Source organism: Gadus chalcogrammus, chromosome 10 (genome assembly GCF_026213295.1).
Source record: "Gadus chalcogrammus isolate NIFS_2021 chromosome 10, NIFS_Gcha_1.0, whole genome shotgun sequence".
Taxonomy (NCBI): domain Eukaryota; kingdom Metazoa; phylum Chordata; class Actinopteri; order Gadiformes; family Gadidae; genus Gadus; species Gadus chalcogrammus.
In genome coordinates this window covers 12,505,822-12,533,321 of record NC_079421.1, presented here as the reverse complement: position 1 = coordinate 12,533,321, position 27,500 = coordinate 12,505,822, and the positions used below count along the sequence as shown (strand labels likewise).

At 46.7% G+C, this 27,500-nt stretch overlaps 2 protein-coding genes across 7 annotated transcripts in view; one reads left to right on the top strand and one right to left on the bottom strand.

Moving 5' to 3' along the window:
- LOC130390881 (dedicator of cytokinesis protein 2-like) overlaps positions 1-23,474 on the bottom strand; it is a 148,406-nt gene extending 124,932 nt beyond the window's left edge. The window contains exons 1-12 of one of the 3 annotated variants that reach the window (XM_056601049.1): positions 22,968-23,474; positions 22,699-22,778; positions 9,083-9,192; positions 7,675-7,758; positions 6,868-6,908; positions 6,357-6,412; positions 5,844-5,940; positions 5,203-5,351; positions 4,266-4,401; positions 3,738-3,895; positions 1,824-1,905; positions 1,112-1,244 (exon numbers count right to left, since the gene is read on the bottom strand). In XM_056601049.1, the coding sequence (XP_056457024.1) occupies positions 1,112-1,244; positions 1,824-1,905; positions 3,738-3,895; positions 4,266-4,401; positions 5,203-5,351; positions 5,844-5,940; positions 6,357-6,412; positions 6,868-6,908; positions 7,675-7,758; positions 9,083-9,119 (973 nt within the window). In that variant the 5' untranslated portion in view covers positions 9,120-9,192; positions 22,699-22,778; positions 22,968-23,474. Of the gene's footprint in view, positions 1-1,111; positions 1,245-1,823; positions 1,906-3,737; positions 3,896-4,265; positions 4,402-5,202; positions 5,352-5,843; positions 5,941-6,356; positions 6,413-6,867; positions 6,909-7,674; positions 7,759-9,082; positions 9,240-11,578; positions 11,598-22,698; positions 22,779-22,967 lie in introns of those variants that run through there. The other 2 variants (XM_056601051.1, XM_056601050.1) reach the window with 2 other exon arrangements.
- On the top strand, positions 12,285-24,210 carry hrh2a (histamine receptor H2a). Of its 4 annotated transcripts, XM_056601055.1 has the most exons (5): positions 12,285-12,396; positions 14,636-14,739; positions 19,998-21,437; positions 21,853-22,018; positions 22,711-24,210. In XM_056601055.1, exons 3-5 carry the CDS (start codon positions 20,420-20,422, stop codon positions 22,715-22,717), a joined length of 1,191 nt encoding a protein of 396 aa, XP_056457030.1. In that variant the 5' UTR covers positions 12,285-12,396; positions 14,636-14,739; positions 19,998-20,419; the 3' UTR covers positions 22,718-24,210. The 4 variants fall into 4 exon arrangements, with proteins under 4 accessions (XP_056457030.1, XP_056457028.1, XP_056457029.1 ...); XM_056601053.1 differs by lacking the exon at positions 14,636-14,739; XM_056601054.1 differs by lacking the exons at positions 12,285-12,396; positions 14,636-14,739 and adding an exon at positions 17,785-18,617.
- The last annotated feature ends 3,290 nt before the right edge of the window (positions 24,211-27,500 follow it).

Below are 27,500 nucleotides of genomic sequence, written 5' to 3'. Positions count from 1 at the left end.
TGTTTTGGCCTAAAACCAAAGGCTTAAAATCCAGGAGGGGAAACATAAGAAAAATCCAAAGATTGTCCTATAAAATGAGTTCACCTTCTCTAAACAAACAACATTAGTTTAGAAAACAGATGAGAAGATCAAATGAAATTGACTTTATTTATCTCCATGTGTGAAGACATTTTTAAATCTTGATTGCTACAAATAAAACGATTCCTGCTTTGTCCAAGAACCCACTCACACAAACACAGGTTTCTCAATTCTGTGTTCTCCGAATACAGAGATTAGGTAATGCCATTTAATACAATGATCTGAAGCCGCGTTCCTAAACCACAGGCCTAGCGGGGGGAATAAAATGTCCCATTAAACGCGACACAGGTGTTCCGGATCCACACTTGGGCATTATGAGGCATCGCACACATTCTCAGCCGCATACACAGACTCACACACATGCTGACACACACACACACAAACTCATGCACACACACACGCAGACACACAAACACAAAATCCAGTTAAAATTTACAGAATGGGAACTCATCGGGCAAACCGGATGAAAAGAAAACAGTTTGGGAAGAAGAAGATTGTCCAGCCAGGGCTTAACATTGGCTTCTGAATTATATATCTTAAGGAAATGTTCTGTGCTTTTGTCTTTTTTCAATTTAGACAGATATATCTTCCATTGCAGAATTTATAACATTGCATGAGATTCTCCCTGGTTTCTCTTGTTTATCTGTTGTTATTTTGGGCAAGTGTGCTTCCATCGTGGCTTCCACCTTGTGTACATTTACTTAAATCATAAATGCACCACACAAAAATCTAATCAAATATCACCCAGATTAAATTAGCTACGCCCTCAATCCCACTTACAATATGTTGTTACTATCAACCCCTTGATTAAACAAACACCATGGAGCCTGTTGTCCAATTATGTTACCTCCTTCTCCCAATCAGGCTTTGTTGAGCATTTCCTCGCCCTTATAAGGACCCGGGTGGGTGTTGCAAATATGGGCATGGGAAGCCATTTGAAAGTGATCAAGGCTGTTTGTATGTCCTTGTGAGATCACAGCTACAGTGCATTATGCACAGCCACAACCGGCTCTTGAACCAACACCAGTCGTACCTGCCACCCCGAACGGCCGTCTGAGGTTCTGAGTGCACTTCTTTGTGTTCTCCTTCAGATCCATCATGCCCACTCTCACGATCTGACAGATGAGGAAGATCCTCTCTCTGTTCAGGTCCTTGTTCCCCAAGTCCTGGTTTGCAAGGGAGGGAGTATGTGTGTGGGGGGGGGGGGGGGGGGTACAGGCATTGGTGTGAGAGGCAAGACAGATGGATGGACATAAAATCGTTCAATATTTTCACGTTATATCATTTGTTAGAAGATGTTATTTTAAGCTCCATTATTTCCAAATCGATTTCTTATTTGTGTGTGTGTGTGTTTGTGTGTGTTTACAGTGTTTGTGTGTATGCATGTGTGTGTGTGTATGTGTGTGTCCATGTGTGTGTTCCCTGTGTGTGTGTGCGTGTGTGTGTCTGTGTGTGTGAGTGAGTGTGTGTGCGCATGTATTCCCTATGTGTGTGTGTGTGTGTGTGTGTGTGTGTGTGTGTGTGTGTGTGTGTGTGTGTGTGTGTGTGTGTGTGTGTGTGTGTGTGTGTGTGTGTGTGTGTGTGTGTGTGTGTGTGTGCGTGCGTGCCTGCGTGCGTGAGTCGACATCAACCATGGATGAGCATGTGCAAGGGGTGTGGTTAAGAGGAAGGTGAAGGGAGTGACAGAAGGCACCAGAGCTGACTGGGCTACAGAGGTGCAACAGTGCCCTCTAGTGCTGCCTTACCGTAAAGACAACTTTCAGGTTGTTCAGCATTTCGATCTCCCTCGGGAAGCCTTTCTTGCCCCAGCGCACCATGTAGTTCTCACTGAGGAAGACAGTCAGGACAAACACAAAGACTTTACTATTATGTTTTATGTATATTTTTCAGTAACGTGACACCCAATGCCTTTTAACAGATCTTAGCAATGCGCTACAAATCAACATTAACGACAACTTATAAATTCAACTTTGGTCCAGATATTTCCTTAGCAGCGCCAAAATATGTGCCCTAAGTGCTTTTGAACTTCAGCTTGAATAAGTAGATAAAAATAACAATACGTTACAGAGGAAAGTACCTAATGCAATCATTGTTGTTCACTGGGGTGAGGCTGAATAATTCACCACAGAGGTTCCTTCTTTCAGGGGAGGTTTGACTCCCACCACAAGCTCAGATTTGTGACGCTGATGCCACACCAGTCCTACATTATTATCTGGTAATTGTTCACAGGAGTGCGTCATACCTTACATATTGAAGTAGTATGCAAATGTATGGATACACCGAGGTAGGTATTATCTTCCAGGTTAGTTCTGAGAGCTAAAATGCTGCTAGTCAAACAGTAAGATGGGACGGAAGAATCAGAATGAAATGAAGAAATAGAGCAAAAGACAGAGAGAACAACAAAACCAAAGTACTGACTTGGCTGAGTTATTTGTGTGAAGGACCGTTATGTGTGTGTGTTTGTGTGTGCATGTGCATGTGTCTGTGTGTGTGTGTATGCGCGTGTCCGTGTGTGTGTGTGAAGGTATCTCTCCACTCCAGGCGGCTGCAGTGATTGAGACACATAAGCTGACAGACACCGTGGCTCTGGTATCACTCCTCTCTGACAGCACATGCCAAACCCCTCTCGCTGCCACCTGGTGGCTGCAGGCTACGGTGCGCCCCAGCATTGTTCTCGTTTAACCAGCGCAGCGCCAAAGACACAAAAACCAAAGGAAAAACAAGAGCCAGGCTGCTGGAAGGAAAGGGAAAATTGTGTTTTTTGTGTGTGTGTGTGTGTGTGTGTGTGTGTGTGTGTGTGTGTGTGTGTGTGTGTGTGTGTGTGTGTGTGTGTGTGTGTGTGTGTGTGTGTGTGTGTGTGTGTGTGTGTGTGTGTGTGTGTGTGTGTGTGTGTGTGTGTGCTTGTGTGAGTCTTGAACATGTGCCTATAGAGAGGATGCCTGGCTTCTCCAAAGAGGTATGACCTTTATTCAGAGAGCAGGCACAACTTTTCTTCATGCTCGTGTGAGTCATCTCTTCTGGAAGTTCAAAATTAACTTAGTGCTTAGACTTTAATCACCGGAATGAAATTGTGTGTCTATATTGGATTAATAGGGTGTGTTTTAATTCATTTCAAGATCTGTCTGGATGAAATGAGCTGTTTGCAAAGGCAGGTATTCGACTTCAGGAAAGTTTATGTTAATATAATGTGCAATTGCATAATATTTATCTATTTATATCTACCTGTGGTTCTTCTTTTTAGATGCAATTACAATGATGTGCAATATTGCTCACTTGTTATTTACTTTTACTGTTTGTCCATTTTTGTTGCTTGTCAATTGTACGGTCTGTTGACTGACTGAGTTCCTTGATACCTGAATTTGCCCCAAGGGGATGAATAAAGTATTTAACTATCTATCTATCTATCTATCTATCTATCTATCTATCTATCTATCTATCTATCTATCTATCTATCTATCTATCTATCTCCATCTGTATATGTCTTCCATGCCAATGACGCCCTTTCATACTTGAGGAGAGGAAGGAGGAGGAGGTGTATTGTGAAGACATAGAAGCTACCTTATTATGGTCTGCTCAATGGGGTGGCACAGGGACATGAGCGATAGAGAGAGACAGAGAGCAGGAGAGAGAGTCAGAGAGTGAGAGAGTGTGAGCGGTACCTGATTATGGTCTGTTTGTTGGGGTCGTACAGGGACATGAAGAGCTCAGAGTCCTCTCCGATGCGACACACAAAGTTCCTGACGAACACGTAGAGGCTGTGGGTCGGCGAGGACTGGATGCGGGCCGACATGGCCGAATGGTCAGCCTGCACGTTGGACTGGAGGGGCAAGAGGGCGTCAGTACCACGGACGGACAGACGTGAAACCTGCTCTCTGATGACTTCACTCTCTGGAAGTCACGCTGTGGCCTCCTCCCTTCCTTCTAAACCAGGGAGGATTCGAGGAAACGATCGCACGATCGACGGAACGTCGAAAAGTGTATCCAAATTTGTTCGTTTTGGTTCTGTAACAAATATCTGACCCTGAATCAGAGTAGTAGAACACCTTTCCCCACAGTGAGGCATGGTCCTCCAAAGCGCCCTGCACTGAATTCAGGGGGAGGGCGACTAGCCCAACGACACCTACAGGTACAGGCCCACGGGCGTTGGGATTCGAACCCAGAACCTTTGTGGCTGGGAGCGCACCCACCTGCTCCTCCTTGATGCGCTCGTTGATCTTGGTGGTGGCCTCCTCGTGGGCCCGGAACAGGCTGATCACGCTCGCGCGCTCCGGGTCCAGGATGCTCCCGCTGCAGTCCCGGACCACCAGGTCAAGCTCCAGGATCCTGGGGGGGGGGGGGGGGGGGGGAGAAGCACCAGAGGAGAGGAGGTGAGGCGGTTAGGGTGAAGGACCGTGGGTGAGGAGGAGGGGAGGAGGTTAGGGTGGGGGACACGGGTGGGTGGGAAGCACCAGAGGAGGAGAGGAGAAAGGTGTGTCATCATCATCATCATCATCATCTCTTTTCCCCTCCTAGCACACTAGTGTCTGAACATATGGTCCAGCCCTCGCAGTGGGCGGCCGCAGGGCAGCGCCCGGGGAGCAGGTGGGGGGTCTCAGGTGCCTTTGCCGGAGGACAGCTCGTCCGTTGATGAGGACGTAGGAGAGTGCTGCACAACTACTGTTTTTTTTGTGTACCGGTCGGGACTCGAGCCGGCCACCCTCCGGGTTACCAGTCCAACTCCTTAACCAGTTGGCCATGGATGGTTAAGGGACCGCGTGGCAGGTTAACATAGTATAGAAGCTTAAAAGAACAAGTGAAGAGTGGATAAGGGAAGGAAGTGAAGGGCAGTGGTACTGGAGGGGAAGTAAAGATTGAGCTAGGGGACACTCGAGTGTCAACTAGCACGGAGGGTGGTTTGAGAAGGGTTGGAAATAGAAATATGCTTCTACAGTACTAATAAAAAAGAAACAGAAAAAAAAGAAGCATTTGATTTAAATAAAAGGCTAAACATTTATAAAAAGATTGAGAGAAATGGTTTATGGTTCATTACATTCACATCGGAGTGGACCAGTTTGGGGAGGAAAACAAATAAAGAAACGTGAGAGTAAATCTAATGCGTTCGTCGTTGCCGTTAGGCGGCCATACTTGTTTCCGTAGTCGATCTTGGAGGTGACCTTCTGCTTGAGGTCCTTGAACTCGTCGTTGGGCAGAGTCCCGGAGAGCAGCTGGGAGCGCCACTCTATCAGCTCCCACATCAGCCCCTGGACCTGCTCCACCCGGCCCCCCTTGTTGGACTGCACACACACACACGCAAGCACACACACACACACACAGGCACATATACACACACAAACACGCGCAAGAACATTCAAGCAGACACACACAGGCACATACAACCACACGCACACACACACACACACACATGCATACATACACAAACACGTGCAAGAAAACACGCAGCCATACACACACACACAAACACAAGCACGGGCAAGCACACACACACACACACACAGGCACACACACAAGCACACCCAAGCACAAACACACACACACACAAATAAGAAATGTAATTTCTAAATCGAGAATAACAATGGATGTGGAAATAATAGTGCTAAAATTAACATTTTATATCAAATGATTTGACATGAAAATAATGGTGTGATGAAAACAGATGATGAAATGATATCCTAACAGCGTAACCCATGACTGGAGCCAGGGTGCGTGATGAAGGATGCACGCCGCAGGCAGTACGGACACACGGACAAAGTAAACGGGGAATGTACCACGAAGAGCTGCTTCCATATGCTGCCCCACTCCCTCAGGGTGGTGGTCACCTCCTTGACCAGGGGCATCTCCGACGACACCGCCTGCTCCTGCTTCCTGTACCACACACACACAGGCACACACACACAAACGCACGCGCACACACACACACACACACAGGCACGCACACAAACGCACGCGCACACACACAGGCACACACACACAAACGCACGCACACACACACACACACACACACAGGCACGCAAGCCCAGGCACACACACACACACACACAAGCGCACACACACACAAGCACATGATCCATGACCTCTACTTTCCAATCTGTACATGTATTGCATCTTTATTGTATTGATCGTGTGGAGGTTTCAAATGGCTTTTAAATGGCGACGTTAAACTCCCTCCGGCCCCCTAACACACACATTCTCCCTGTGCTGTCGTGTGTTGATGCACAACAGCGAGTAGTAAAGGTTGCGTTATAGTGTGAAACAGCCGATTGACTCGTGACTTAGCCTACCCTCTCCTCTCTGAGATGGCATCCTTCAGCTGGACGAAGCTGGCTGGGAACGCTCCCTGGAAACAACAGAGGAAGAAGAGAGTTCTTTCATCTCAAATCCTCACTCTAAGCGAGGACACACTGTACATAACTATAAGTTATGTACTGCATGGATAGTAGCATAAATATGAGTACACAATGGGTGATGGATACAGTATAGAGAGTAGTATAAATATGAGTACACAATAGGTGATGGATTCAGTATAGAGAGTAGTATAACTATGAGTACACAATGGGTGATGGATTCAGTATAGAGAGTAGTATAACTATAAGTACTCTATAGGTGAGGTATGAACAGCGTGGATAGTAAAAATATGAGCACATGGATCCAGTACGGAGAGTAATATAAAAGAGAGAATGAAGCACTCTTGACATCTTTCAGAGCAGGAGCGCGGTGTGCTTTATGTAGCGGGACAGCACACCACTTCTCTCCATCGAGTTTATCTGGAGCCTGAGCTCCAACCATCCATACCTGCAGGGCTTTGTTCCTGGTCAGGTAGCCTTTGTACCATCCTGGAAGACAAAACACACGCTTGATTTGGAAGGAGGAGAGGGCTGTGGGGTACCAGTGGTGGCACACTGGGGTTGACATTGAGATGTATCTTTTGTTCGCTCACTGTGGAATGAGATCAATGATTTGTGGTTCTGAATACATGTTATAGGAGTGCACAACACTGGCATAAGTAAGGATTGTTTGGTTCTGTGTTCATTTTGTGCAGTGGCCCTTAAAGCTCAACACACTGCAACTTAAGGACAAACATGCATATAGACAAAACCCAAGCTCATTAAGAAAAAGTCATCAATTTGACAACAACAACGGCCACTTAAGGAAACACAACTACACAAAATGACTAAGTGTTTCCAGGAGACATTTAAGACCGACATCGGTGTGGGAAATTAGCTACATTTGAAGTGTTTTTGGCTTAAGATAACATTGCGTTCGCATGATTCCGTTACTACAGCAGAGTCCAGATGGGCTCATCCGTTTTTGGTATCACCTGGAAACACTTCTGCAGCCGCTTGGTGTAATTGCAGCGCACTTCTGTAATGTGTTGTGTCTGTAATGTGTTGTCTGAATGCAATGCTGTCAAATTGCTGTTTTGTTCAGTGTTTTCCTTAGGTTTAGAGCTCCCAGCGTCATCGTACTTTTGGTTCCACCAATAAACGGCAAAGCTTGACAGACACAACAAAAACCAACAAACTCAAGCCAAAGTGGAGACGTATGGGAACGTATAGTTATACTTTATAGGCAAGAGATCATGCGATGAGCATTGCTTACCCTCGCAGGCCTCCTGGATCTGCACTGTGTCGCCCACCTCCAGGGACAGTTGCTTCTCCCCTTGGCCAATGAAATTCCACTTTGCTGAGTTTCCCGTTACAAGAAGAACCGAGGAGCATTTGGGAATAAAAAAGTGTGAAAGAACAACACATTTGATTCACAAAATGCGCAGAACAAACATGAAAGAGGAAGAGTCACAATATTCCTGTTAATAATGCTAAAATATTGCTAGTATTATTAAAGTATTGGGTTGATGGTTCAAACCCATTACCTTAGGGCTGGGGGTCAAACTCTGAACCACATGAATATCCTTCTGTTCTATGGCTCAATTTAGGTAACGTTTTTTTAATATCGGCATCAGGAATGGCATCAGCAGGGTGGGTAATAAATAATAAATCACTTTGAACATTGTTATAATAACTTGAATAATTACATATTGAAACATGTTTTTAAGATCTAAAACCTAAATCTAGCTATTGACCGTTCCGTCTCATTTCAATGTTATGTTAGGTTTCCGATTGAACGTGTCTTCATGTTTGTAACCGTCACCACAGATGTAAGGGACCAACAAACAACTGACTTCCTCCTGTCTAACTTCCTGTCTTGTCAACCTGCAGCAATCGGCAGCACTCTCTCTGACGGTAGAGTTAGCATCAGCTAGTCTCTGACTCCTAGTCTCCCGCCACTACACATCAGAGCCCTACCTAGCAGTCATTCTGAGAGTGTCAACAGTATTATAACACTCCATTCTAAGTACGGCGAGAGTAAATAATATTGGTTTGGGCTGGGATTCTGAATATGTGAATAAAACAAGATATAAAATGCATAAAGTGGAGGCCTTATCTGCCCAGCATCTCGCATCATCTTCACCTGAACCCATTTCCTTATCTGCAAGTGTCAGACCCCATGACATTCCAGTTATCTCTCCACTCACTTCCCCTTGACTAACACAGCTTTGGTAACGTTACACAAGTAGGTCAGATGGAGATGTGGATACAACACGAAAAAATAATAAATTAACTCTCGCCGATCATCCCAAACATGGCAAAAATTGCCAACAAGTGGGCAATCGTGCAGGGATGTGTGAACGAGGATTTGACGGCAGAATGTGTCCGTGATCAGTAAGCTCAGAGGTGTGTGGATACAAGGCTTTTGAACATCAGTCTTTAACATGCCACTTGCCCACATCCTGTCAACCAGGAAGTGATGGTGTCTCTCCATCTTTCTCTCAATCTGCCCTCTCTACTTTCCCACAGCAAGGGCAGTTTGGTGTAATATGTATATGATCATAACAGACACATGGGCACATATACACACACACACACACACACACACACACACACACACAAGCACACACACACACACACACACACACACCTAAGAGCAGAGGTGGATGCGGTCGACTCACCTACACCATATCCCTCGGTCCTGGTCCAAGGGGCCATGGTTGTGCTTGTGTGTTCCCCTCGGCTCACCCTCCTTCTTCCTGGGTCTCTCTGTATCTGTCAGTTTCTTCTCCTGAAACAGGACAGCCGTTCTACCCCTCACTTCTGCTTTTTTTTTTTTACTGTAGGCCTACTTGATAATGGTAAGCCCCACCCCCCTCCCCTTCCTTCCTCTTCTGACTCTGCGGTCTTCCTCCCAGTCAGGGGGGGGCAGTGGGGGACTGAAGACCAAAATACGTGAATAAATCTAAAGTACACATGCAGAAGTCACATGCAGAATTATGTAAAGTGCAGTTCTAGTCAAAGATTGTCAAAACTGGAACCGTGCAAAGAGGTGTTTTTCTTTCCTGGACATATCTCACATAACATGGGGAAAACGTGATTTACGTAGGCGTGCCAATTTTGACAGCTGTCAGCAATCAGTTGAGCATGTTAAAAAGCGATGCATTAACGATGCATTCATCGAGAATTGATGAGAGAAAGACGCCAAACTCCTAACGGCTCCTTAACGACATTTGCTAACATCTGGATTCATACATTCGCAATGTTTGTTAAATGACAAAAATAGATAAATACATTTAATAAATCAGACCCACCCCTCAGTTCTGCCAGGAGGTGTTAATCAAAGGCGCTCAACATCATTATTTTGACTGACTTTTAGAAGAGCAGTAGAAGAGCAGAAGAGCAGTTCAAAAAATAAATCACAACAAATTGTCATTATGTAAATCTCATTAAAATAGCAGATCAGACTCCACCCGTCCTTTTTGTGATGCATGTCATTACGCTGTACATCCACAAGAGGGCAGTAGAAATACGCCTTAGCTCAGTTGTTGGATATGCATTGAGTCTTTTGGTTTGAGTTCCCACGATAAAAATAATGATTACATTGTTTTTGAGAAACCGCGGCTAATTAGGCAAATTTTCCATTATCCGAGGACGCTCCCTAATGCGTTGTTATATCGCATACCTAAGACCCTGTCATTATAGAAACATGAGGAAATTACAAGATTTATGGTGTGTGTGTGTGTGTGTGTGTGTGTGTGTGTGTGTGTGTGTGTGTGTGTGTGTGTGTGTGTGTGTGTGTGTGTGTGTGTGTGTGTGTGTGTGTGTAAAGATACCTTATCAACTCGTTTTTGTTGGCGGAGACACAGAAAGTTTGACCCGTGAGTCACAAGGAGAAAAAGGGGCGGAGCCTGCAGGTGTGAGTGGTAACAAAAGAAAGAACCAAGAAGAAACCAACCGCCATACTAATTAACCGACAAACAGACAGACAAACAAAAACAGAAACATAAACACGAAACAGACAGACAAACAAAAACAGAAACATAAACATGGGCCCCAGCGACGTATGCAGACAGACATACAGCTTGAGACAGATTGAGGTATCAACCAGGAAGGGGAAGGGGAGACAGCGCCAAAGACCGAAGACAAAGGGACGAGTTGAGATAAGGTCAAGAGAAGGAGACAAAGACACACACAGAGCTATGAGGAGCGTCCGGGGCGATCCTGGCCACAATGTCCTGCTCACCACTCGGGAGAATCACTCAGAAAAGGAGGAGGGGAAGGGGAGAGGAGGGAGGAGAGAGGGAGGAGAGAGGGGGAGAGGGAGGGGAGGGGAGAGAGGGAGGAGAGAGGAGAGGGAGGGGGGAGAGGGAGGAGAGAGGGGGAGAGGGAGGGCGGGAGGGCGGGAGGGAGGAGAGAGGAGAGGGAGGGGGGAGAGGGAGGAGGGAGAGGGAGGAGAGAGGGGGAGAGAGAGGGGGGAGAGGGAGGGGGAGGGAGGAGGGGGAGAGGGGGGAGAGGGAGGAGAGAGGGGGAGAGGGAGGAGAGGGGGGAGAAGGAGGAGGGAGAGGGAGGAGGAAGAGGGTGGAGGGAGAGGGAGGAGAGGGAGGGGGGAGGGGGGAGGAGAGGGAGGAGGGAGGAGAGAGGGAGAGAGGGAGGGGAGGGGAGAGAGGGAGTGGAGTAAGGAGAGAGGAGGAGAGAGGGAGGAGAGAGGGGAAAGGGAGGAGAGGGAGGAGAGGGAGGAGAGGGGGAGAGGGAGAGGGAGTGGAGAAAGGAGAGAGGAGAGGGGAGGAAAGGGAGGAGAGGGAGGACAGGGATGAGAGAGGAGAGGGAGGAGAGGAGGAACAAGAACAAGGGAGTCTATGTGTGTGTATGTGTGCGTGTGCGTGTGCGTGTGAGTGTGTGTGTGTGTGTATGTGAGGAGAGACAGGAGAGACAGGACAGACAGGGTCAGCCTGTCTCTCTTGCTCTCCATTCGCCTAGTCAACCCAGAAAAATGAACCAAGGAGTACATGCCGTGGACCAGGAATAGAAATTGATTTAGTCGCCTGTCTGACCCGCGAGGTCGTTGACATCATTCTGGGACAATCAGTGCCAAAAACGACCCACAAAATGAAGTGCTGTCACGCTGTCAAACCATTGCACCCACCCTACCATTCCACTCATCAGAGCGGACTTACCCCTACTGCAGTTCCATCAGCAGGAGCCTGTCCGTTCCCACATGCACACGGTGATAGGAAGGCTCGGCCTATAGTCCCATCTGCTGGCTATTTATAGGTTGTTTTTGTATTTGGGCACATGTGCATTCGATGGTGGCCACAGCTGTGTGTGGACAATGCCTTTAACTCCCTACAAAGTGGCAGAGTGATGGTGCTCGTGATGGTGGTGTGGGGGGGGTGGGGGGGGGAGCGGCTTCTCTAAGGGGCTGAATAGAACAGGTTGGGTGGTGCAAAAGGTAGCACCGCCCGAGGCTTTGCCAAGTTGTTTCCATCATGGAGGCCAATAGGAGATCAACGCTGGGTGAGACACAAGGGAAGACAATGGTAGATCTATTAAGATGGTTTAGCAAGGGTAATAATTACCATAGGGAGAGACATAGACTGAGAGAGAGAGAGAGAGAGAGAGAGAGAGAGAGAGAGAGAGAGAGAGAGAGAGAGAGAGAGAGAGAGAGAGAGAGAGAGAGAGAGAGAGAGAGAGAGACACAGGCAGACAGACAGACAAATAAAACAAAAGTGAACAAGAGCTGACAATTGCCTTTGCATCTGCAGTTCTCACCACAGCCTGTACTTCCAGTTCCCTCCCACCCATACCCTCTCTCTTTGTCTCTCTCTCTCTCTCTCTCTCTCTCTCTCTCTCTCACACACACACACACACACACACTGATATCGACGCACTCACATCAGTGATCCCGCGGTTCACTAGCCTGGCAGGAGGGCTGGAGCGGAGCAGAGGAGAGCAGAGCCGACCAGAGCATCACCGCAGCCACAGGGAAACTTGGGTGAGTAAATAGATTGCTTCGTGTTAACTGTTTTTGACTGAAAGTCCCTCGGCGGGATCAAGGTATTCGTGTAGACATTGAGAAATCGTCATCGATGGTTATTTCAGAATAAGGGGACAAGGATAAACATTGCTTGCTGTATGGGACCATTTTGAGCGTAATTGGAGAAAAGATGAACTTTCCATTCATTAAAATATAATGTAATTTCTTTGTTGCTATGGTTACAGCTGTCTCTAATACATAAGAGGTAGTGTTTGCACGCATACTTTTGGTTCCTTTATCTTTCAAGTTCTGCAATTCATTTCACATCTACTACAAAAAACTTATTTTACAGACGACAACCAAAACCACGGCTAGCGTCCGTCCACCTGACAGCTCACCAAAACAAACACCTGGAGGGTGTCACTGCGTTAAGCAAATCAGATAATGACTGCCCTAAAATAGGCAACAGAAACCCAACTGACTTTTTCAAACGTCTACAAAGTGTGTTGTGTGTGTTGAGTGTGTAGGAGTGTGTGTGGTCGCACGCATCTCAGGGACTCAAGAGTGCAAACGGTCACGTATAAAGGATGTGACGGGCACTCCGAAACCGTGATCTGTGGTTTTCGTGATAAAGCGACCGTGACACAGGGAAGCTCACATTGCTTAACACCGGGACTTCTACGGTAGAGCCAATGAAGGGTGACGGAAGGGAAGGGCCATAATTAATGATATCCATTGTTTTATAATGCACTTATTGACAAAAAACACAGTATTGGCTGCGATACACCACATTAATAAATTATGTTTTCCAAAAAGCTATCCGTGTCGTAGATTAACACTTTACTTCTGAATTGGTATGCCAAAGAACTCCGGGTCTGAAATCTTACTCCAGGTTATGTCCCCAAACAGTGTGAATTCTTCCTGACTGCACTGACCAACCCCCTATGTCCCGGGGCTAGAAATTGGATACCTCTCGTGTTCTCCACCTCAGTTCTTCTCCATTTGATTGAACCAGGCGCCAGCTAACCAAACCTAATCCATTAAAGCGCTCCTTCCCTCGATATGGTCACTCTGAAGCCCCCTCCATACATTCCCGTTTGGCTAATATCCTTAAGGTCCGAGAGATCACCACTTTAGGGGTCAAACGTCTTGGGATGTTTGTCTCGATAAGGTCCACCTCAGAGGGCTGTCAGGAGTTGAATGCATATAGAATGTAGGCAAGATAACGATTATACATTTCCTTTAAATGTCGTAGTCAATTTCTCCCATACCGGTCAGTCGTGAAATAAGATCTCTTCGCTGGGTTAACTAGTGTGTTTCTGGAATTGGAATACTTTATTTGGACTTGCCATGCCAGATAATGTTGTGAGAGCTATTAGAGTTTCTCAGTTCCTTCTATGTTCTACTTTACCGGAAAGATGCACAGATAGTTCTGTTTGTGTGTGTGTGTGTGTGTGTGTGTGTGTGTGTGTGTGTGTGTGTGTGTGTGTGTGTGTGTGTGTGTGTGTGTGCATGTGTCCTATACCGTCACATGATTCTGACAGTGACAAAGATCGTCAGTAGTTGGATGGGGCAAACCGGCTCAACTTGTCAACTCGTGATCGGTTTTATAGCGCCGTATCAACTACGATTATAATGATACATACGGTTTAAAGGATTAGCGGTGGGAGCTGGCTGATGTTGTGGAGGGGGAGTTCAACGTAGGTGGCATGTGTGAGCATCATTAGAGAGACGTTTGTTAGGCAGAGGCATTCACAACACGGAAGCTACCATGTTGACATAAATGAGGTGTGGCAGAGGCGAAATGGATATATAATGACAGCAATCTGCTGCTCCTTTGTGACCTCATTGTGTGTGTGTGTGTGTGTGTGTGTGTGTGTGTGTGTGTGTGTGTGTGTGTGTGTGTGTGTGTGTGTGTGTGTGTGTGTGTGTGTGTGTGTGTGTGCGCGTCTGTGGCAGTTCCATGGCACGCAGCAAGGGACCATGTATATTTAATATGCCTGGACCTCTGTTGTCACTGCTAATAGTCTAAGGATGTCAATCAATCTGTTTACCTATGGCAAGCTGCCTGTCTAGCTGCTGCTTCTCTGTGTGTCTGGTCACTTGTCTGTATTTCCCTTCTGCTGTCTGTCCGGCTTTTGCCTGTCTGCCGTACTGTCTGCCTGTCTGTCTGTTTGTTTCTCTCACCTCTCTCTCTCTCTCTCTCTCTCTCTCTCTTATTGGGATTCCTCTGCTCATCCTGCATGGCCAAACCAAGCAACGGTAACCAGGCAACCGGTCATCCCAGACCACTTATCTCCCCCCCTGTTCTCCGCAAACGGGAAGACAGATGTGTATGTAGTGAGTGCACAAACTCAAAAGGTACACAGACACATACAATTCCACCCTGGCAATGCACGGGCACAAACCCAGAAACATAAATGTAGACTCAATTACAGATTTCCCTCTGGAGGAAGTGAATGCACCTCACATTGCCTCCATGTCACTATTCATTTTGAGGAGATTAGGAAGAATTAGGATGAGGCCATAACGCCACTGTAATTGGCATTGAGTAGAAGCATAAAGGATGTTTGTGAATTAGTCTTCAATGTCAAACGCTGCCCCTTTGAAGTGGTTACTTATTAACTTACAGCCCGAGTGAAAAGGCGGTTAGAACCAAGCAGTCTAATCAGCGAGCATCGTTGGTAGGTGGCCGGCAAAGATCCAAAAATAGCTTGTTTTATTTGAAGAAGTACTGTTTGGGTGAAAGTGTAGATGGCTTTCTGAGGGCTGTGTTGGCCTGTCGTGTGGCCTGTCGTGTGAACTTCGGGTGAGTGCCACATGTAAATGAGGTCCATAAGTTATCTTGGTCAGCCTCACTGTCTTCCTCACGGTGGGCCATCTTTGTCATCAGGTTGATAAGAAAATGTTCACAAACCAGTGTGAACTGGTTTTAAAAATGGATCTCATCAAATATTCAGCAAGATCAATAGCATGCTTACATTTAGATACCATTTACCTACAGTCAAATGAAAGACCGAGGCTTTACATAGATGTGTACAGAGTAATGCCTACATTATGTGAAACCTATTCGGAGACTGACAAAGTCATCCATCTTCATTGTGCAAAAGATATAACACAGTGGGATAAGTGGGATAACAATCCATCATATCATCATAGCTCAGCTATCATGTTGCTTAGGGCTTACAGGCTTTAGGGGTAGCCTTATGCTAGATGATTTGGTAGCTTGCCCAGGGTTTCTGTACCAAGTTTCTGTGTTTCTGCACATTTAACAATAAAATACTTCAACTTTAACAAATGACAGTCCGACCAACCCATCCCTAGTAACCAGGTACAGAGCGTAAAAGGGGCAATGGAGTCGACATAGATCAAATCCAGAAAATGTCTGATTCGTTCTGCCATCTTCCGGTGCCCAGGGTTTTATAGGTGGTTTTTTGTGTTCTATTTTAGCCTGCTCACATTTGAATGGATTAACCCGCATTCAAATGCGGCAATCCTGGTGAATCCAGGCCGAGTATCACAGGGAACAATCCAAAGGGATGCTTTACATCGGGGTGCCGCAACGACTTTCCCAGTGCAAGGCACATAGATCGCTCCACCCTCACGTCTCAGTACAAACTAAGCAGCTTCCTTCCCAAACACAAAGACAAAAGGCAAACATCTGGTGGGTAAAAAGGACGGTGCAGAATGAGTCAAGATGCACCCCGCCAATCTGGCGGAAGGTTTTGACTTTGAGAGGTAAACAACCTTGTGTGTGTGTGTGTGTGTGTGTGTGTGTGTGTGTGTGTGTGAGATTAGAATCACCTCCGGCTCATTTCCATCTCACTGATGCTGAAAGACAGGGCAGGGTTGATGAGAGAAAAAGATAGAAAAACGACCAACTAGAAACACATCAAACGCATTGGTTTGGGTCCAGGAGCCAAACCTATACCTGAGTCTAACTAATATTCTTTATTTATTTTTGTTCCTGTTAAAAGCTGCATTGAGGTCATTAATAAACTCACAACTCCCACTTAACACACTAACTCGAGCTCAAAGGTTAGATTCAGAAATGCCCTCTCATTACTGCACCCTCTGGCCATAATTTAACTTTAGCCGGCTGGAGCTCACGCATTGAGAGCCGTGGAGCGCCAACGCCTTTGCAGTAATAGTACAAACTAACTACACGATACAAACAGAACAACAAATAACTAGACCATAATAGGATCTGGGTAAGATATCTCTTCATTATATACTAGGGCACCAAGGACACGCTAAGATGTAAATCGTTCTTACTTCTGCGTTGGAATCGTCTGATATCGTTTTTCAGGGCCCGTGTTTTAATTAGTGACATTGTTAAAGTGAGCAGAGCTGACAATCCAGCGCTGGGGCTGAGCAACGGCAGTTCAGCGGTGCAGAAAAATTCAGATAGGGCATAGGGCAAACACCATATTAGTAATATCGCAGGTGGATGACGCCAATATCGGGACGATAAATCGGATTTCCGATATATAAGACAAACACTAACGGAGAAGTCTGTGTAGGTCTCATTTATTCCGTAAAATTACATGTTCCTATATTGGCAATTGACAGAAATGTCTATGTTTTAAATCCTACACATCGTCCCTCTATTACGTGGCATGCTAAGCAAGCACTGAATATGAAAGACATACTGCAGGGCTCTCCCATGCGACGATATAGAGCCACAGCCCAGCTGCTTTCCGGCTTCCTGTAGATTAGAAGACGCAGCACTCAGCAATCGTTATCATATCCTCTTCAAATGCCATTACCTGCGAATGCGGCTATTGACTTTTGTTTTATACTTTCTTGAATCAAGTTACAAAGTCTAACAGAAATGGAGGTGTACTGGTAAAACAAAAAATACAAGGATTGTCTTTCTGGGGACGGTTTGTTTTATTGTTTGGTTTTACAAGACCAAAGGGTCAGGGGTTAGGATGGAAGACCCATAAGTCATGTGTGTGCCCGAAAGGGGAACACACATGTCTGGGTTCATCTCATTGGGGTTTTAAGGATGCATGTTAGAGCTTCTGCAATAAACACATCCTGAAGGAAGATCTGCATATAATAAATACGTTTCTTAATCATAAGCAGTTTTTTTTAATCCAAAAAAAATAAAATTCACACGGTCAGAACAAAGTGTTTACACAAAAAGTAAACAAAGGAGACACATCTGTTTATAATCCTACTCTTATACACACAGATGGGAACAGGATGCAGGGCACATTCTGATGCATATTCAGGCATGAGCATGCCTGTATGCAAGTGCACACATGCGCAGGCGCACACATGCACGCATGGCACACACACACACACACACACACACCACTCTGGGTAGCAGAGTTAATGCCACTTTAGCATGGTTCTCATTGTGACAAACAGCTACAGTACCCATAATAGATATCCATATCTGGGCAGCTCTATCGGCCCAATGCTGCCGTCATTGGCCCCACATTAAACTACTGCCAAACTATTTCTGTAGTCGTGTCTGTATGTGTGAGAGAAAGCAAAAGGACATTGGGCACAAGAGCAGTGTGTGTGTGTGTGTGTGTGTGTGTGTGTGTGTGTGTGTGTGTGTGTGTGTGTGTATCTGTGTGTGTATCTGTGTGTGTGTGAGATGTTTGCTCCCGGAGGTTTAGATTGGTAGTATAAGCATGCTGCGCTCCAATGTGCGTATGAGAGCTAGGCTTTGGGGGTTAGCTGCAGTGATAGCAGTGTTTGCTCTAGATGAAAGGGGAAGGCAGGTAGTCTAGGTATGATGTCTAGGGGGGGTTGGAGTGCAACAATGCAACGCTTCCCAGAAAGGGAAACGAAGCTTACAGGTTTTTAATGTATATTTCTGTCTCTGTCTATGTCTATCTCTGTCTATGTCTCTCTCTCTCTCCACTTAATGGTTGCATCGGAAAATACATTCACTGAACTATAAAAAGCACTGTACTGTTTCTCCCCTGTCGCTTTGAAACCCGCCGTGCGCATCTTAAGCCGCGGTGTGCTAAGTTCTCACTGATAAGTGAATGGCGTTGCACCAAGTCTGGCAAAGGTCCCGATATCCATTACAACTTTGGAAAATATATGGGCAGATAACGGACGACCACTGACGCAAGCAACTGCCTGCACCCAACCACACGCAAACACACTTTTAGGTGCTAGGTACGAGATAGTCATTGTCCACATTTCCCCAGATGAAGCCAGCCGTACTGAGCCTGCATGGGGACCAGTTACATGGTTTTGTTGCCAAAGCAGTAGGTAACTGTTTATCATAACTTGAAGGCAGGTGTATTTCTGAATGTCCTTTTGTGTAGCTCAGACCATGCATTTGTAAACCTTGGATGTTTCTCGTTGCCAGCTATGTTGGTACAAGACCTGTCTGCTGAACTTTATTGGTGGCAAAAGAGACTGTACAGAGAGAGAGGGAATGTGAGCGTGAGGGTGGTAATGTTTTCTGCACAGCAAACCCTGTGAACTTGAATGTGGTGTGTCCTTCACTGAATATATAGTGCATTCTCAAGCGCTCCATGCACTTTATTGCAATCGCTTGGATAAAATGCAATTGTATGTACTAAGAAGGAACATATTAAGTGTTGTTGTTGTTGTTGTTGTGGTTCTTATTAATAATCATAACTTGTATAAGATATCCAATACACCATGTTATACTGAGAGTTATAAAGAAGGAGCATAAGAGAGCGAGATTTTGAAAATATACAACCCAAATAAGGTCGCCTGCCCCCCCCCCCCCCCTCCTCCTCTCCCTTCTCTGCCATTGAGTCTTGCCTTCCCACCTGGTGGAGATACGGACGCTATGCACCGCATGGGTTTTAAACTAAAGGCAAGATGGACTCCCGGAACCAATCAGGGATCAGTCTAAAATGTATATTGTCCGCTGTGAAGCAGGGGCGCAGTCATCCAGAACAGATTTCTCAGAGCGTTTCTCTCACATGACGGATGGCTCTGGCATTTCTAACATTTTACACTCAAATAGCAGCTCTTAAATCTTACTTACAACATCTTTAATATAGTACTCCTTTCATTTAATTTCCATGGACAACAATGCAACTTCTGGAAAAACAATCGATAATAACTGGACTACTGAAAAATAATCTTTTCCTTTCTTGCACAGCCAAATCGTGCTTTAATGTGATATAATAAAGCAGCAAGGAATCTGAACAAAGGAAATAATTTCCTTGAATATGTTGATTATTTTGATGATATAATAATCAACATATTGATGATTTTGGCGTTCATAAACATACATAATACATGTGTTATTTTTCAGTAGTCTATATTTGTGAATTCAAATGATCAATGTTCAGGTTCTTTGCCTTAATCTGTGACCCAAGCATGACTTCAGTATGGAACAACCTCATTGCACTATGAAAAAAGGATATGAAACTTTGGTCGGAAGTTCGGAACTCACATTTCTCATTTTCAGACTCATACGTGCAGATGAAGCTAGTATATTAAACCCCACTCAAAGTCACAATGTCTCTCAGCCTTGAGAGACATTCAGATGAACTAAATATCGGTGAGCTTGTGCTGTGCACCATATTAACTCAAGTAGATGTTTAATAATAACCTTGACTATGCAGCGTTATAATATTGCTGTTTCTACTTCTGTCCACTAGGTGCCACTGCAGTCTAGGGGATGGCATCGAACCGGGCGGCTAGATGAACACAGCCACCATGATCCAGCCATTGTGAGAAGAGGGCAGCTGCTGAAACAACCAACATTTTACTTCAACTGCCAAACATGACGCTACAACGTACCAACGTCAAATGCACCAAAATGTACAAAACCCTCCTTCCCTCCTGAACAGTCCAAGAGTGACTCATAATCAGGGCTCAAGCTAGGGTGGAAGTGATCCACCCAGTCAGGGTTGCGTCTCAACTCGCTCTCTTCCGCCGGTCGTCAAATCCACCATGATTTCTTTCCAAGACTTGTGGCCATGAAACCCGGTGCCCTCTACAGAAGCGTACGGCTAGCCGTGGCTAGAATGTTCGTCCTCATCTTCTACAACTAGGCCGCGGGTCGAGTAGCCACCAGAGCATGGAGGAACACCTCCCCTCGAACACCCCCCTGAAGGTACTGCTGGGCGCCTCGTTCTGCCTCCTCATCCTGCTCACCGTCAGCGGCAACGTGCTGGTGTGCGTCGCCGTGTGCGCCACGCGCCGCCTCCGCTGCCTCACCAATTGCTTCATCGTGTCGCTGGCCGTCACCGACCTGCTGCTGGGCCTGCTGGTGCTGCCCTTCTCCGCCCTGCAGCAGCTGACCGACAAGTGGCCCCTGGGGCCCGTCTTCTGCAACATCTACATCTCCCTGGACATCATGCTGTCCACCGCCTCCATCCTGACGCTGCTGGCCATCAGCATGGACCGCTTCCTGGCCGTCACCATGCCGTTGCGCTACGCCGCCTTGGTGCTGCCGGGCCGCGTGGCCGTGGCCATGGCGTCCGTGTGGACCGTGTCCCTGGCCGTGTCCTTCCTGCCCATCCACATGGGGTGGAACACGCCCAACGGCACAGTGCAGAACCACCGGGCCGGCAACAACCAGTGCAACTTTGAGCTGAACGGCGCGTACGCGCTCACGGACTCCCTGATCACCTTCTTCCTGCCGCTGTTGGTCATGTGCTGCACCTACTACCGCATCCTGCGCATCGCCCGCTCCCAGGCCAAGCGCATCATTGGCTCCCGGCCGGCGTGCGTGGTCACCAGCTACGACGCCGGGGGCAACGGCCGCTGCACCACGACGACCGTCACCTCCAGTGTCACCGCCGTGGCGCTGCGGGAGCACAAGGCCACGGTGACGCTGGCGGCCGTCATCGGGGCGTTCACCGTGTGCTGGCTGCCCTACTTCATCCTGTTCAACGTGACGGGCGTGAAGGAGCAGGTGCTGTCGGGCACGCTGTACGAGGTGGTGCTGTGGCTGGGCTACGCCAACTCCGCCCTCAATCCCATCCTCTACGCGGCGCTCAACAGGGACTTCCGGTCGGCGTACGCCCGCCTGCTGGGCTGCCGCTGGCCGAAGTACCGGGAGGCGTGGAGCAGGCACCAGTGTCCGGTAGCAGGTAAAGCCCGCTGAGGTCCCGGAAGATAAGGAGGGCTTAATCCGGTCAGATCTGTATGAGCTGTTGAGGTCCAGTGATCACTTTAAAGTTTGATAAAGGGTCACCGGTACGGATACAGAATAACCTGTTTAGTGTGGGTGTTTCAGATGACCTCGTAAACTAACACAAACTGTGGCTAAGTTGATTGCACCTTTATGTTGACTTAGTCTCCCGTCAAGGCTGCAGTTGAACCACCTTGCTAAAGCAGCATTAACTCTGCTACCCAGAGAGGTGTGCTTGCATAAAGGCATTCTCCTGTCTAACTATGCATCAGAATGTGCACTGCAGCCTGTTCCCATGAACCAAGGTAAACCTGTCCACATTATGGACTACGGACTCAAATCAAACGTTGGGTTGCTTGTTTGCTCTGTTCCAGCGGGGAACGAGCTTACAGAGGTGACATTGCTGTGTGGTCACAACTCCGCCAACTGCAGCGCAGGCTTAGCCGAGGAACCACATGCGTTGGAGGAGGTCAACAACCGCCCCATTGACAACCAGCTCACGAATGGTTTCACTCCAACAGACGTCAATGGCAATGAAAGGTAGTTTGTCATCATTTAAATAAATCGAGGTTGATAAATGCAACATAGAGAACACAGTGACTCTGAGACGCTATGAGCCTTCTATGGGTAATAGAGGCATCACTATATAATAAGGTTGCATTAAATAACAATTAATTAACTTTAGTTAATGCAGTTTTAAGCATTAATAACCGTAGGGATAAATGTACCCGCTAGCTATTGGTCTAGTAAGCATTCACCAATGGTGTTCATGAGCACCATTAGGAAACATGAACATCAAATATGCATGTTTGATGTTCACATTAACTACGGTATTCGAATAGGGATCGGGTTAACCCTAACCCACTCACCCTAACCTAAACATTTAAACTCATGATACATAATAATGCTATAATACCCATACAAAATAATGAGTTAGGGGTTAATTAATGTACCTTTACAGACGGCACGTTATCAATCTAGTAGTGGGTCATTTAGGAGATACTGAACCTAAACAACGTTGACTTAGATGAGAATGGCCTCTCCTGCTGACGAAGTCAATCTCTGTTAGGTACGCTTTAATTTAACATTGTGTGTGCAAGCCATTAAGTCGTTTACACGCCAGTAGCCCCTAAAACGCCCTAAGTCAGGTTACTGGTGGGCATCACCAAAAAATACAGTCAATTATTCATGTTATCTCTTTGTAATTATCTTATTTTTACCTGTTTGAGCAGGTCATGATGACGCTGAACAAGAGAGGAGGATGTTGTGTTCACCGGCCGCCCGGCCCCCTTCTAGCAACCTTGAGGGCACAGATAGAAACATCCAGAACGGTGGATTAAAGATGTGTGCTGGACTGCGTTCTTGATTTTTCCAAGGTACAGTTAGTGGGGGAGAAAAGGAACACCATGTGTATAACATCATGTCACATTCAACTCTTTTGCTAGACAAAGTGATGAAGCGAAACTCCTTGAACAAGGATGAATCTCACCGTTTATAGAGACAAGCGCTGCCTAGCAACAAAAGATTCTGCGTTATCCAAGACTGCGGGGAAGGCTGAGTGACAGCATGTGAGAGACTGATACCCTGTTGGAGATATCCAACAGGGACCATGCAGAGCGACGACGAGAAGACTGATGCTGGTCGATGTCTAATTTATTTTCAACTTGAAAAACTCATTGTTATGCCTAACTTGTTCTTGTTACTTTTTCACAATGTGAAAGGAAATATATAAAGTGTTGTTTTGATCCGATGGCTGTTTGCCTGTTTGTCAGCCCTCCTTTCGTCGACATCTTTCAAACAGGAAGGAGCAGAGCTTTTCAACTCCTGCGTTTATCTCGCAGGTACACAAGATTATGCTATCCATATGTATTTAAGAACTAAGTTGTGCCAATCGTTATCTCTTGTTCGGCCTCAAATATTGTCACTTTGAGGAGGACCGATGATTCGAAGTAGCAGTAGGGCTAGCCCCTGTTATATTTCAACGGGAAAACAACTTGAAGTCCACACATACTCAGACGGCACTGCACCCAAGAGGAAGCAAGAAGAACTGCAACTCAGCATGACGATATGGATGACAGGAGCAGGTAGGGCCTAAGTATAAATTAAAACAGTGTTTCAATGTGTGTTTTGATGTGGGGATACTTGCTGCAGAATTAACTGAAAATGTATCCAGTATAACGATTTTATTAGTTTCTTATTCAGTCAGGCAGGCAAATAAACCTGATGCTTTAACTCATTCTGTGTTTGTTTTTGCACAAATGAAATCCATTTATGGACTATCTCACAGAAAAATGAGTAGAACAGATAAAGGTTTTTTTGCAAATGTGGGTGTTCTAACTTTTAGTTATTGCCCAGGCTAGAAGCTCAGAACATCCTGGACTCAGGTATTCCACACAAAACGTTTTGAGCGAGAGACTTTTCCAGTGTGACACTTAAGGAAAAAACGTCAATGCCATTACGAAAACTTCCAACCATTGTTTGAATAAATCATCGCAAAAGCTGTTATTAAAGGGGCCATCATGTTCAAAAGAGAAAAAACCTTTCCACATCCACTCATGATAGGAGATGTATTATGGAGAGTCATGCTGTTCTTTGTAACTGGTAGACGGCCATTATGATTTCATTACTTTTCACAGTAGTCTATCCATAGTTACACAGATCATTTCCCCCAAGGTAGTCATATGTCGCTGGTCCCTTCCATCTCTGCTCACGCTCACTCACTCTACCTTGTCCTTGTTCCTCCCCCCTCTCTATCCTCTTTCTATATTCTTCAATCTACCTTTCGCTCTCTCTCCCCTGCTCATCGAGTGACCACTGACAGGTAAACCGACATGAAAACCATTCATCATCTCTGTTTTAACATCGAATTTATGTGGGGAAAAAAGAAACGCACCATTCCTCCTCGTCAGCTGCACTCTTTATCTCTCCTTCTCTCTCTCTCTCTCTCTCTCTCTCTTTCTCTTTCCCTCTCCCTCAATCTCTCCCACACACACACGCACACACATACACGCGCAGACACACATACCTGCTTTTGTATAAGCTATCAATCTTACAGTCTGTCATTATTTAAGCCTGTCATTGACAAGTCTCTCATCCCTCCCTTACACACACACACACACACACACACACACACACACACACACACACACACACACACACACACACACACACACACACACACACACACACACACACACACAGACACATACACACAGGCACACACATGCACAAGAGAGAGGGAGAAATCATGAATCATAAATCTTATGAATGCCATCTAAGGGCTGAGCAGAGCTAGGAGCATGCGATGATGGATGGATGTGGCCGACGGACGGATGGACAGAAGGTTCTAACCAGAGAGAGGGAGGACGGGCAGCGGGGTTCAGGGGTCAAACGGATAAAGGACGACACACGAAGTGGCCGAGAAGGGTGGAGAACACGGAGAAAAAACCAAGGGATGAACCGTCGGAGGGGAGGAGAGAGAGAGACGAAGGAGAAGAGAGAGGGATAGAGGGTGCGGATGGGGGAGTGGGGGGTATAGGGCTGTCACACCGACACTAAAGCCATAACTCATCTTTTATTAAAAATAATGAAAAAAACCTAATGAGTTAATAATATCGGGAGAAAGAGAGTGACGAGAGGAGATGTTGGAGCGAAAGAGAGGCTGGAGGTAGGGACAGAAGAGGGAGGGACGGGAGGGAGGAATGGGGAGAGGAAAAGAGTGAAGCACGCAGATAAAGTAAAGTGAAACGATGAGACGGCCCTTTTCCACCATCGGCCATTTATTGCCGTTTTTTTTTAAGTTCACATATTTTCACCGGAAGATTCCTCTATTCCTCCTTCACCCTCTCTCTCTCTCTCTCTCTCTCTCTCTCTCTCTCTCTCTCTACCTATAACTTCCCCCAACTCCCAGGGCCCACCTTGGTAATTAAAGGCACTTAGCAACCGATTAACGGTGATGAGCTAAATTAGCACGGCGTTGTCCTCTTGTAGCGTGCTAGCGCATTATGGGGGAACAGCATACCGCAGTGGCTCATGTTCGCGCGTCGGCAAATGACGGATTAATTACCATTACACACTCAGCGTCCTAATGAGCACAGAGACAATTACAGCGGCGGTTAGCATAACCGCTGAGAACCGAAGTTTGAGGTGGGTGCATGGGTGTGTCTGTGTGTGTGTGTGTGCGTGTGTGTGTGTGTGTGTGTGTGTGTGTGTGTGTGTGTGTGTGTGTGTGTGTGTGTGTGTGTGTGTGTGTGTGTGTGTGTGTGTGTGTGTGTGTGTGTGTGTGTGTGTGGGGGGGGGTTTGTAAGTGTTTGTGTGTTGGTGTGTAAGTGTATGTGTGGGTGGGTGTGTGTTGGTTTATAAATGTAGGTTTGATTGTGTGTGTGTTTGTGTGTGTGTGTGTGTGTGTGTGTTTGTGTGTTTGTGTGTGTGTGTGTGTGTGTGTGTGTGTGTGTGTGTGTGTGTGTGTGTGTGTGTGTGTGTGTGTGTGTGTTTGTGTGTGTGTGTGTGTGTGTGTGTGTGTGTGTGTGTGTGTGTGTGTGTGTGTGTGTGTGTGTGTGTGTGTGTGTGTGTGTGTGTGTGTGTGTGTGTAGGTGTGCATGTGTGTGTAGGAGTCGTTGTGTGAGTGCATGTGTGTGTAGGAGTCGTTGTGTGTGCGCATGTATGTGTAGGTGTCGTGTGTGTGTGTGTGTGTGTGTGTAGGTGTCTGTGTGTGTAGGTGTGTGTGTTCTGTGGTGCGGGTGGAGGAGCTGGCTAGTGTCAGGGTGGTGAGGACTATAGCAGTGTAGGAAGCCAAGCTGATTAAATGGGCGTATGGATAGACGCATTCTCCACTCGGAGATCAGATATGTACTTCCATCTTTCGTCCCCCCCCCCTTAACACCCACCTTCCCTCCATCGCCCACATCTTCACAGGGGTCCCGACACTCTGCATTCGGTCAAACCTCTCTTTAAATGCCCCCCCCATCTCTATCTCTCTCCCCCCCCTCTCTCTCTCTCTCTCTCTCTCTCTCTCTCTCTCTCTCTCTCTCTCTCTCTCTCTCTCCCCTCTCTCTATATCCCTCTCTCTCCCCTCTCTCTATCTCTCTCTCTCTCGCTCAAATTTTTAATTCCCATTTGCTTGCGCCCGCTCCCTCCTTCCATATCTCCTTCCCTCGTTCTTGTTCCTGGTTTGCAGTGCATGGTAGAGGAGTGGAGACGGGGGGGGGGGGGGGCGTAGTGTTGGGGTGGTGGAAAGGGGGGGTAGGGGGAGGAAAAGGAGGGTTGGGCACAGTCCTGTGAAGGAATTTAATATGCAACTTTTATATGAGAAACCAATCGCATACGTCTGGGTCTATTGGGCCTGCAATCTATCGGCCCGGACGGCTAATGCAATAGAGCGAGCCTTGGCTATTTATCACACGGGGACTGCTATCTTTCCCTATCCCTTTCCCTTGCATTCTCTCTCTGCTCTCTCTCTCTCTTTCCCTCCCTCCCTTCCTCCCCCTCTCTGTCTTTATTCAGGCCCGGATTCCAGGCTGCCACTAAATCAGGCCAAGTATGAGCTATAGCTGCCCAGAGGGCACCTCCTCTTCATTGGGGTAGGGGGTGGCGGTGTGAGGGGATGTGCGGGGGGGAGGGGGTAGAGACAGCGATGGTTTTTGTATGTGCAGCTTTCCACCGCTTGTGTGGTTCCAACGGTGCTAACGGAGGCTATAAAGACTGAGCAAACAGGGGGACGGGTCTGCGGGAGACCCCCGCATCATCCATACGCCGGGGTCCATGGATGTTCTGGGAAGATGTATGGTGATTTGAGTGTGTGTGTGTGTGTGTGTGTGTGTGTGTGTGTGTGTGTGTGTGTGTGTGTGTGTGTGTGTGTGTGTGTGTGTGTGTGTGTGTGTGTGTGTGTGTGTGAATGTGTTTGTGTTTGCATGATGAATAACTTTGAGAGGAGAGGAGGTCCAGGCGTTTGGCGAGGATGGGAGCCCAACTAATCTAGTGCTGCAAGGAGTGAAACAACATCACGCACGTAAACACACACACA